The following is a 12362-nucleotide window of genomic DNA, read 5'->3' as shown; positions in this document are numbered from 1 at the left end:
TTGATATGTTAAAGGCTGAAGTGAAGAAACTTGTCAAAACATTATGGCAGAAGGATTTTTCATTTTTGATGTTAAAATCTGTCTCATGAACATATAATGCATATATAGTCAAGCATCTCTTATTTAAAAAAAATCAAGTTAGGCATATAATTCAGTCTTATACTTTCAATCTTGATCTATCGTAGACTTTGTATCTCATCTGTTTACTTTTAGCAAGATTGAGCTTTCAAGCTTCTTTCTTGATCTACTTGTTTAGTTTTGGTGGTTAGGTCTAGGGAAGATTTTGTGTCCTCTCCCATATCAGGGATAACCCTCTCTCTCCAGTTATCCATAGAGTTAATACCACAAGCTTCATTTCTAGTCATTGGAAACTCTGTTTATCGCTTTGTAATACTGAGAACAGAGTTTAAAGGAAAGGGCCATGAGATCCTCTTGTTCTTGATGAAAGGGCCAAAACCCCGAATCAGGAGAATCTGAGCCCCAAATGAGACATCCCTGAAATAAGAATACCATTAAATACAAGCACAAAGAAGAGGGGAAAGATGACATGACTTGAGGATTAACATGCTTTTGATTTAGCCCTCCATGTACCAAGCTGTTAGCTCTTCTTCAACATATATGCTTTGAACTGGTCTAGCCTGTAGGGAAGTTTGTCCTTATCCTTCTTCTACCTGTCCTTTCAGCACCTTTTTCCTTCCTCCAGGGACCCCCCCAAGTCACTCTTTTGTGACTCATTCCCACAGGGCCTAGCTCTTAGCTAGCTGTCCACAGATGTCACTTGCAGCAGATACTGTTAGTTACCTATCTGACATCTGTTCTACTTCCTTCTTTTTCTTTTCCAACAGAGCCCTGATTTTATGCAGGTGGATGGTCAGGGGAGGCTGAGTCCTTCCTCCAGTGTCAGGGGGTGAATAACGATGGGCCAAAACCAATTATGATAGGTAGTCTTTTTACTCTTAATAATGACTGGTTTTGGATGGGTACATAACACAATGCATGTCTGCATGTATTATGTGGATTCCATTGTCACATTCACCAATGTACTAAGGATGGCAGAGGAGAAATATGGAAGCATTAGGACTTGAATGGTGTCATTGAGCCACTGAATTAACTAACCTGTAACTGCCCCACCTTTGAACAACATTTTGTTAGGTTTTCTGTTACTTGCAGCTGAAACTATCCTATCTGATATTCCACCAAATCCCACTACTTATTTTGTCAACTCTGATAATATTGTTTCAATAACCATGCAACCATTCCTTGAGTAACCTTTTAGGTACAGGCACGTGCATGGCACTAGAATAAGAATATATAGACTTACTCAGAATTTTCTATTTAGGTATCTATCATCCTTGTTTTTTCAAACAAACACCTCTGTAAACTGACAAATTCTTTGAAACTACCCTCTGAGGAGAGGCATTCTGAGCTCTTTGCAGCTGAGGAAAGCAAAGCTGTATATTCCCCAAAATGACCCAAGCAGTTAGTGGCAGAGCTTGGGAAGGAGCTCAATTTTCTAATTCCAAATCCCTACACCACGGTACCCAGCGTCAGTAAAGTGGAAAATACGTGACAATGGGTTATGTCGAATGTGAGGTATTAGGAGGCATACAACGTCCAGCGAAGCAAACCGACGGCTCTACTCCCGCTTGAGGTCCGCTGTGGCTCTGAGCCTGATCTGGCTCGATTGGAATGCAGCCGCGGGGCATAGTGCCCCTAGAATACACTCGGTCGGAGGCCATTAACCCGGCCTACGTGCATCTGAACTTTGTCCACGCAGAAGACACCTCTTTACATGCCACGGACCCACAGTCCGCTCAAGACACAGCGTACGCACGCCTGGACCATTCACCTCACCCCGGCCGGACCCAAGTTTCAGGCCCACATGGCACCGCCGGCCGAATCCACATTTCGGTACTGCTACTCTTTTCGGTTCCAGAGTCTCTCCGACTTTTCTGCTTTTCTTCTTCCCTGAAACATTACGCGCCGGGGTCACCCGAATGCTCCACTGCATAGCGCCAGAGGACACGGAGCTCACCAGGGAGACCCAAGCAGCGGAACCGGAAATACTTGCTTGGAGAAATTGAGGGAAAACTTCATCTCCCAGTATGCCCGGTGAGCCATCAGTCTTCAGTTAAGGGAATTCTATTTGTCAACACACGAGAGGGACCGCCCCCACCTGGATCAAGCTGGCCAATCACAGGGCAGGGTTGCGTAAAGCATGGGGGCGCGCCGCTTCCGGCGGCTTTCCCGGCAGGTCCAGCTTAGGGGAACGTGGGAGCGTGGGAGACTCTCCGTGCCCGCGGTTCTCGGTCTCGAATCTCGGTCGGGCATCGCTTTCTGTTGCTTCTGCTCAGGTAGCAGGAGGCTTTCTAAGATCATTAGTCCCGGGGCGGTAAGTGGGACCCGGCCGGCCCGGGAGTCGGCCCTTGCGAAGCTGGGCCGGGCAGAAAAGCCATTGGCTCAGGTCTTAAAGGGGTTGGGGAATCGAGGAAGCCTGGGGGTGCGTGAAGGAGCTTTGCAGCTGAATTGGCCTTTTCAATGACTATTCTTTCCCCTGCCAGCTCTGTCCTGAAGTCCCTGTGACGACTTGAAGAAGGCACTCCCACCCACCGAGATGGCGTCCACCCTCCCAACAATGAGGGCCCAGGTGAGACCAGGTCCCTTTTCTCAGTCCAAGTTCCGATCGCTATTTTTCCACTTCTGCTTATCCTTCTCCTTTGGAAGAGGGTTAGGCATACCCGTCGTGATGCAATGGCTGATCCCCAAATAGCGCTTTCACCAAGCTCTCTTCTTTCCAAACGCATAGGAGAAATGGTTTATCAAATTCTTTTTTCAGGGGCCGGCCCTGTGGCTTAGTGGTTAAGTGCGTGGGCTCCGCTACTGGTGGCCCAGGTTGGGATCCCGGGTGCGCACTGACGCAGGACGCACTGCTTCTCCCGCCTCATGGCCGCGTCCCACGTACAGCAACTAAAAGGATGTGTGGCTATGATATATAACTATCTACTGGGGCTTTGGGGAAAAAATAAATAAAAATTTAAAAAAAAAATCTTTTTTTAGAACCGCCAACTGGGAGCAGGGCCCATTGGAGAAGGCTATAACAGACTACCTCAAATTGTCTTTCTGGAATGCTGCTCAAATTTGCAGATTCCTAGGCTTCATTCCACACATGTTTAACAAACACACAAACAAACAAACGCCCCAGGTGATTCTTAATCACACCAAAGTTCTGTTGATTTATAGGACTGGTAAACTTAGGGAAGAAGGAATAAGCCTGGATGTGATGCTACATTGAACTTAGCAATGATTGTCATGGGGAAGAAGGAGAGGGACTAGCAAGGGGAAGGATGTTGGGAGAACACTGGAACCCCTATCCCTTTCATGTTTTTTCCTAGGCTGCTCAGTCTTCTCCTTTCCCTTAGAGTATCGTTACTTAATGGTTTCCCTCCTCAAGAGTTGTTCCCTCATCGTTTCTAGTAGTCTCTTCTAGAACTTCTCACAGTTTGCTGTCTTGGTCCTTATACTACTGCCTCAAAAATGATGTCCATTTTTACTCCCTCCTTCCCAATCCTCACCACCAGCTCTTAGAACCCATTTATACCCCATGCCCAGCACTTGGGAACCTTTTATACCAAGCCCTCTTCTCCCTTGCATCTGATGTTTCTGGCTTTTCTTGGCCTTCCTAGACTGAGTGAGGGGGTGGCCTTCGGGCCTCTTGTCCTGAGATGGACTCTCATGTTGTTTCAGGGACCAGTGCTGTTTGAGGATCTGGCTGTGTATTTTTCTCAAGAGGAGTGTGTGAGTCTGCACCCTGCCCAGAGGTCCCTCAGCAGAGACACTACACAGGAGAGTTTCGAGGATATGGCCTTGATAGGTAAGGCAGTTGTTTTTCTTGCATTTTGGAACTTTGGTCAGTTCTAGGATTAGGATTTCATGTCCCATCCATATGTTGGTATGGGCCTGTCCCGGGGTGATTTATGTGGATATGATAAGAAGTTGCATGAGAGTTGCATGCGAGAATCATTTCAAAGGATGAGATGATTTTTAAAAGACAAAAATCCTGTTTAGTACAGTACTAGTTTTGCATGGGACATGGCAGTACCTGGTAATCTTCACAAATATTTGTTATAGTCAATTCACAATTTTACTTACAAAAACCCCATTAGTACAGGTTACTATCGTGTGCTAAAGATTAGAAATTGATTAACTCTAAAGGGGGTGCTACACCTTTCTCACTTAAGGAGAGCTATATGCAGAAATGTTCCTATACCTGAGTAGATCTTATCCCTGACTAGGGTTGACTATTGGAAGTATCCCATAACTCATATTTAATATTTTCCACTTCTCTTCTCATCATGTTCATGTTTTCCTCTACCTTCTTGAACATATGAAGTATATTTATAATAGCTATTCTAACATTCTTTCTACTAGTTTTAGCATCTGTGTCATTTCAGGGTCTGTTTCTGTTGATTGATTTTGCTCTTAGTTATGGGTCATATTTTTCTGCCTCTTTATATGCCTAAATAATTTTTGATTGGATGTTGGACATTGTGAATTTTTTGTTGTTGGATGCTGATTTTTGTTGTATTTTAAAAAATTTTTTTGGACTTTGTTGTGGGATGCATTTAAGTTACTTGGGATCAATATCATCCTTTCAAGGCTTGCTTTTTGCTTTGTTAGGGTGTGTTCAGAGCAACCTTTAGTTTAGGGCTGATTTGGCCTGCTGCTAAGGCACTGTCTTTCTGAGGATACTGCCCAATACGTGTTAGGGAGTCTTTCCACTTTGGCTGGTGGGAACATGAACTATTGAACTATTATGTGAACTCTGGAGAGTGTTCTGTCTACTCCTTTTTGGTGGTTCTTTCCCTGGCCTGGGGTAGTTTCCTCACACGCACTTACAGATTAGTACTCAGCTAAAGTCTTAAGAGAACCCCATCTAGATGCCCAGAGCTCTCTACCTGGGCACCTGCCTCTTCTCTGGTATTTTGCTGTCAAATTCTAGCCACCTTGGCATCCCCGAACTTGTTCTCCTCAAATCAGCAAAACCACTGGGTACCGTTTGGATTCCACACACTGCACTGTAGCCCAGAAACCCTTTCAAGCAGTGAGCTGAGGCAAGCAAAAGGCTGCTTCTTTGGAAGGAAAGACCCTTTTGGTATTGATATATTGGCTTTATAAATTAAGAATTTTTGGAAAAATATTAAAAAGTAATGCTTTTTGGCAGGCCTGAGTTTTGTCAGCCATTCTAGCAGTGATACTGGTTATTATTTGCCTGTAGTATGGGTAGCAGCTCTACCTTGATCTTCCCTTGGTAAGAGGTAAAGAAATTTTGGAGAACTCTTCTGGTGAAAATAAAACTATTTCTAAAAACCAGAGTGTTTCTCAGCTAGCAGGAAGATACTCACTTTCTCTTTTTCTTTCTTGATAAATGTGAATCCCAATCTCTATTCCAGTTGTGGTTGCTCTGCTGTTACTTGAGATCTTAAATGATGAAAAGCTCTTGAGACCTAAATAGACTAACTGGAAAACCCCACCTCTAGACATTGTCTACCAAGATGGCTGTTAGTTCTTCTATCCCATTGGACGCTGACTTAGTTATAGCTATTTTCTGCTTCCTCCCCTCGCAGGCTCAACTAGAACTAGATCCTTTGGGAAGCCAGCAGAGCCTGCTGGCTCCTGATATTGTGTATTATTAGTGTCCGGGTTATAGGATAAGCCGTCTACAGTTTCCTGGTCCTCAGTGTAACTACTTTAGCTTGTTCTTTCCCCACTACCACTTGAGGGCGTTGTCTATGTTTTGCTTTGTTTTGTTTTTATCAACAGGAGGGGAAGGCAAGACTGAGATTAATCAGCAGGTAAATCTAGAATCTATGGGACTTGAAGAGCTTGCCCTAGAAAAGTACTCCATTGCTGTACCCCTTGTCTGTTACCCAGAAGAATCCTCTGAGAATGGAGTTGGAAATCTTGAAAGGAAAATATCTGGTGGAACTTCTGCTTGCAAAAAAAGGTTCATAAGCCTTTTAGTTACCATTGAAAACCATACCCCATTAATAGAACTGTCTCAATGTTTAGGAACCAAAGCACTTTCTGAAATTCTTGAATTTCCCAGGGAAGAAGCCAAAAATTCATTCAAGTGTCCTGAATGTGACCAAAGCTTCAGTGATAATTCATACCTTGTTTTGCATCAGAAAACTCATTCAGGAGAGAAAAAGTATAAATGTAGTGACTGTGGGAAAATTTTCAATCATAGAGCCAACCTGAGGACACACAGGAGAATCCATACTGGTGAGAAGCCTTATCATTGTGCTGAGTGCGGCAGCAGCTTCCGCCAGCACTCACATCTGTCTCGGCACATGAATACCCACAAGAAGGAGAAACCCTACACATGTGGCATATGTGGGAGAGGTTTTATGTGGCTCCCAGGATTGGCACAGCATCAGAAAACCCACGCTGCCATAAAAGCTTATGAATGCACTAACTGTGGTAAATATTTTTGTCAGAAAGCAAATCTTGCTTTGCATGAGAAAATGCACACATCAGCCTCCCAGTACCAATACACTCAGTGTGTGAAATGCTTCAGGCAGCCCTCACACCATGCCCTTCCTGAGAAGGGACACAAGGATGATTCTGAACACTGCAGTGATTGTGGGGAAAATTTGCTTTCATTCTCAAAATTCAAACCCTTAAAATGTCCTGAGTGTGCAATGACCTTTCTTCTTATCTCTGAGCTTATTTCCCATCAGAGCATTCATAGAGGGGAAAAGCCCCAGAAATGCAAAACATGTGCAAAAAGTTTTGTTTTGGGCTCAGAGCTTGCATGCCACCAGAAGAGCCACACAGGAGAGGAACCTTTTAAATGTACCATGTGTGGGAAAAATTTCAGGTTGAATACGCATCTCGTTACTCATCAGCGAACCCATATAAAAAACACCACGTAGATATAGCAAGTTTTCATTAATGCTTGTGGTTTTGGTATCTAAACTGAAAACTGGGCACCAGTTACCCTTTACATGCCAGGCATTGTGCTAAGCCCTTTACACACGTTCTGTGAAATATATCATTTCACTTTCATCACAACCTTGATTTAGGCACTATGATTTCTGTTTTATAAGTGAGGAAACATAATGAATGTCACAGGTAGTGAACGGAGCCAGGATTCTAACTCAGTAACTCAATTACTGTTCAGATTCCATTTGTATGAGCCAGAGAACAATATAGAACTTTTTTTTAAAATTCAGTTTTCGTTAAAATGAAGGTTGTTGCTAGAGTTCTTTTAATTTTGTTTACATGGTTTCTCAGTAAGTTTTAGAAGGAGGAGAATTTATTTATTTTTTGCCAGTTCTACAGATACAGTATCTAGGAAAGTAATTACTTTTATTTCTGTTTTATACTTTTTTTTTGCTGTAACTATCTGAATGTAATATTTGTATGAGACTATTATTGTTTTACACATGAATTTCTGGAGGGGTTTAGGAGCTTTTTTTTTCCCCATGTGAAAAGTTCCCAAACAGGTGTACTAGTTGGTGTCATGATGATGGTTAGTATCTGGGGAGTTCCCATTCTCAGATCTGATGCCACTGGCCTTTGTGATTCATTTGCAGGGAGTTTTGGCAATCTGACTATAGCCCTTTCTGGTGCCTGGACTTGATCGAGGGAAAGACAGTTGCTCCTCTCTAAGAGGATTTACCTTTAAGTCTCTACCGAAGCATGTTACCTGCCTTGCTTTGAATAATAGTAATTATTGTTTAGTGAGCATGTTAGATGCTTTCGGTATATTACCTAATTTAATCTTCAGAATAAATCTGAGGCAGAGAAAGGACTATTCTCATTTCATAAATGAGGAAAGTGAAGCCCATAGAGGGTAAAGTTAGTACCTTGCACAAGATACAACAATAGCAATGTGCTGAAGCTGGCATTTAACCTTGAGTCTCTCTGATGCCAAAGGCCGTGCATTCTGAGACACTGTGTTATGTGTTGCCATTTACACCACATGTTAGTACCACAAGCAGCTGGGGAGGCTGAGATGGGTGAGGATGGTCATCATGGAGGTGCTCTGTGCATGTGCATCCTGGAACCCCTTCACTCCCTTTGTGCTTTATCTCAAGCATGATGTACATTTGTGGTTATAAAGCAACAGAAGGACTCTCCAGGACTTCAAGTTCAAACTCCCATCCTGTGATCAGATCAGAGTTTGCAAACTTCAGAGTATAGTCGTTAGGTTTTAGTTGGATTTTGGTTAAAAAAAAAAATTTCTCCTCATCTCCAAAGAAAAATGCATACAGAAAATTGTTAGGTTTAACCAAAATACCTGACACTATACAGGTCTTTAGATACTGCTGTTACATATAAATACTGGAGCAAAATATTATTAAGTGGAATGGTTATTAATGTTAGAGAACCAGGGAATCTTGTAAATATACATTCATATAGAATTTCTCTTTAAAGCATAATTGATTGTACACCTGTCAGCAAAACAGCATTTAAATGGGCATTTGATTGGGATGTGAGAATGGTCTTATTCTATTTAAATACAGCATTTGCTAGAAAGAGATTATCACTGGGAAACCTCATGAGCAATAATAGGCCTTTTGAGGACTGATTGGATGGCAAGTAGTACCTGGAAGATCTGGTCTTCCTGCAGAACAGCGGATTAAGAACTGAATGTACAAAAAGAGGCTGGTTACTGCTGTAAGCTCTTAAGCTGGAAGATCTGTTGGTGAGTAAGGAAAATAGAAACCAATAGTACTACCCCAGCTCACCTACTCCTTTTCTGCTTTTTGTCGTTCGTGTCTTGTTTCTTGTTGGCAGATCCACAGTTGAGACCCTGTGCTCTGTATGTCAAGGTCACACTTGCCTCTGTTTCTGATGTCTCCACTCTTAGGATATAGGACACCAGTCTGCCGGGGCTTCAGGGTCTTAAATAAAAAATTGAGGTCTTCTGTAGGTTTTTCTTCAGCGAGTCTCTCTGTCTGAGGTGCTTAGAGTTGTGTAGAAAAATGATCTCCAGTTAGATTTCTTATCAGACAGCTCTAGGATATAATGATCTTTGCTAAATATCAGAAAGCACTATCTCCCTGCTGTCCTGCTTCTGCCTTTGGTGGGAGCAGCTGGCATGGTGCCTTATCAGCACATATTAGGGGCTCTCATATTTCAGTTGACTGAATGAAGAATTGCAGGCTGGGGAATGAAATTGGGAAAGAGGCCCCTATTAGCAAAGTTGCTGCAGAAAGAAGTAGGGAAGACTATCTTAGGAGGCACTTGGACAGACTTGGGTTGACATAAAGATGGAAGCTGTCATCCGTTCCTTTGTTCCTAAGAAAGTATAGGGGAAGGTGAGAGTTTATGGCTTCAATACTATTCTGCACCTCACTATGAAAAGTCACCTTTCCAGATGAGGCTTCCTTCATTCCTTCCTTAATTAACTTCAGCTTTTACCTTTTTCTTTATTTTCCAAATTTTGGAAGATAATGCCAAACCTCCAAAAGAGATTAGAAAAATAGCACTTTTACAAAAACATTAACATACACATGAGTAATTAAAATATCTTTTCGGTGTAATATTGTTAATGATTGGTATGCAGAAAAAAATTAAAAAGTTAAAAAAAAACCACAAAAACTGAGTGTCAGTTACTGTGAAAGAGGCATATTTTCAGTTGTCTTATTGTGCACCTGAACCTAAACACATTTGCTGGATGTGATTCAAGTTGCTCTGAGCCCAAGGAACTGAAGGAAGAGGTCAGTATCTGCCAGTGAGATCCATGCTGTTTTTATGGTGATAGCTTTTTTACCCTTCTGTTTACAGTGTCAGCTGATGAAGATAGATTCCACAGATTGTCATTAACCCAGAGATATTATTACCCTACCATGTTAGCATTAACAAATACTGGATAAAAGTTAATATAGGGATGAAAAACGAAATGCAGGGGTTTATTGCTTTGAATGGTTGGTTCGCTACATTTTGCAGCATGGATGTTGACACACTATACAGAGTGAAAATTCTGTACTGAAGAAATTGAGTCTTGAATAAATTTCTTGGTTTTTGTGGATGCAGTGAGGAAAATGTGTATCAAACAAGTCCTTAATGTGATTGTCAGCATATCAGGGTCTGTAACAGTCATCGCTGATGAAAACAGCATTAATCCAATAGAATTCAGATGTCAACAGTTTATACTTTGTCATTAAGGAAATTGTGAAATTTAGTTGTTGTTCTTGAAGGAGTTGGACTCAAAATAGTTTTGTTTAGAGCTTTGTTGCATTAGGTAATAGTTTATTCACATCTCCCCATTTAACACAGAAAATGACCAGCCCAGTAATGCAAGGAGTTAAAACTAAAAACAAGTGATGGGGCCGGCCCCGTGGCTTGGTGGTTAAGAGCGCGCGCTCCGATGCTGGTGGCCGGGGTTCAGATCCCGGGCGCGCACCGACGCACCACTTCTCCGTCCATCCTGAGGCCGAGTCCCACATACAGCAACTAGAAGGATGTGCAGCTATGACATACAACTATCTACTGGGGCTTTGGGGGGAAAAAATAAATAAATAAAATCTTAAAAAAAATAAAAAATAAAAAATAAATAAAAATAAAAACAAGTGACATTTCACAGTAAGTGCCATTTTGAGTCTTTGACTCCTGAGATCTCATATAATTAAGTGGCATTGTTCTGATGAGTTGCAGCATATCATACATTCTGATACTGAAGATTTTGCTCAAAGTAATCTGCCAATTTACTGCATATGTGTGGTTATAGTTTACCTGAATAGAGTCTATTTTGAATTGTTCATTAAACTTGTTATCCCTATAGGATTTCAGTAGGAAAGTGCTTTTGCTATAACCATCTGTTTAAAAAGTAACTACGTGATCTTCATTAGAAGTGTTTATGTTTATCTTAGTGTTGTAGATTGAGAGAGCTATTGATCTGATATCACCATGACCATTACCCATCTTTTCATGGCCCATCTGACTACTAGTGTTTTGTCTTTTATTTTTTGACATTCTCTCCTTGCATCAACAATCTAGGGAGGATGGGGATATGACATAAATATACATTTATATAAACCTGAGAATATGCTGCAATTTCTAGTTCCTTTGGATACCTCAGAAGTATGTTTGTTTTATGCACTTGTACTGTTTATGTCTGTTTAATGTTTTGATTTTACTGTTTTTGGTGCATTCTCATCAGTCTTAGCTGTAGAATGCAAACTCTCATTAGGCAGTGATTATGTCTATCCGATGTGCAATTTGGCATCTAATGCTTTTTTATAATGATGGCAATGAGGTGAACTTTTTTTTTTTTACACTTCAGCGGTTTTGGATGGCAATGAGGTGAATTTTGAAGACTGGCGGGATTGCGTTTTGGAGAGGGTGAATGAATGACAACAAGCCATTTAATAATGGAGGTAAAATCGTTTGCTTCCCAGAACTTAGAAGAAAATTACATCGCTGCTCCGGGAGACAGCACTAGACGTCGATTTCCTTTCCAGTCTTTGCTCCATGGCGGCGGTACAGGGCCAGGTACCTCCGGCCACGAGGGCGGCGATTGCCCGCCTGGGTCGCGGCCTAGAGCCGAAGGTGGGAGGTGGGGGTGAGCTGTGTAGGGCTCCCAGAAGGCTTTGCGCAGCCTCGGAGAGACTCTGCGGGTCGCGCCTGGCAACCAGCCGCGTAGGCCGGCGGAAATGCCAACGAGATGAGACGTGCTAGAGCGGCACGCAAGGCTGAGAGACGGAAGTCGCGCGCTCACTTCCGCCGCTACTCTTCAGGTGGCGCTGCTGAGTCCCCCGGGACTGTTGAGGTGCGTGGGCGGTGGGGCCCCAGCGGCGAGCTCAGCGGGAGTCCCGGCCCACCCCCACCACCCACTGCTAGCGGATTTCCGCAGAAACCAGGCGGCGAGAGCGAGAGCGTTTGCCGAGGGACCGCCTCAGCTCTCTCCCTCCGCACCAGCGGGAGGGTAACGCCGGTGTGACTGTCGGGGGCCGGCCCGAATCGCCGTCCCGCGACTCTAGGCACTGACCATTCTGGGAATGGGAGAAGAAGCCCCGCGCTACCTCCCCGGCCCTAACCCGGCTTGACAGTGCTAAGCTACGGGCTCGCCCTGCCTCTGTCTGCCTTGTTGAACGGCATGCTTTGTGCTTCTTACTTGCCCTCCTGGGTAGAGTATCTTCTCTCTAGAATCAGCGCCAGTCTCCTCGTCGGCTCTCTGTGTGCCTCGCGGCCGTATTCTAACATGCTTCTGGTTACTTAGAGTGTACCCTGGGCTCACCTGAGTACATGGTCTCCCCAAGTGAGCTTAGCCACTTCCATGATTACGAAGACCCCACTTGATGTCTAGCCCAGATTTCTCCTATCCCCTGCACTCCAGATCCCTATATTCA

The 12362-nt window shown here is 43.2% G+C and overlaps 1 protein-coding gene across 3 annotated transcripts; it reads left to right on the top strand.

Moving 5' to 3' along the window:
* The first annotated feature begins 2233 nt into the window (after positions 1-2233).
* ZNF597 (zinc finger protein 597) lies at positions 2234-10947 on the top strand. Of its 3 annotated transcripts, XM_087449536.1 has the most exons (5): positions 2234-2354; positions 2562-2647; positions 3745-3871; positions 5821-5852; positions 10291-10947. In XM_087449536.1, exons 2-5 carry the CDS (start codon positions 2615-2617, stop codon positions 10336-10338), a joined length of 240 nt encoding a protein of 79 aa, XP_087305662.1. In that variant the 5' UTR covers positions 2234-2354; positions 2562-2614; the 3' UTR covers positions 10339-10947. The 3 variants fall into 3 exon arrangements, with proteins under 3 accessions (XP_087305662.1, XP_087305660.1, XP_087305661.1); XM_087449534.1 differs by having other exon boundaries at positions 5821-10947; XM_087449535.1 differs by having other exon boundaries at positions 2246-2392; positions 5821-10947.
* Positions 10948-12362: the final 1415 nt, after the last annotated feature.

The sequence above is a fragment of the Ceratotherium simum genome, chromosome 26 (genome assembly GCF_057802395.1).
Source record: "Ceratotherium simum simum isolate JZ-2026a chromosome 26, ASM5780239v1, whole genome shotgun sequence".
Taxonomy (NCBI): domain Eukaryota; kingdom Metazoa; phylum Chordata; class Mammalia; order Perissodactyla; family Rhinocerotidae; genus Ceratotherium; species Ceratotherium simum.
The sequence above is the reverse complement of the archived record's forward strand: the minus strand, read 5'-3'. Positions and strand labels throughout refer to the sequence as shown.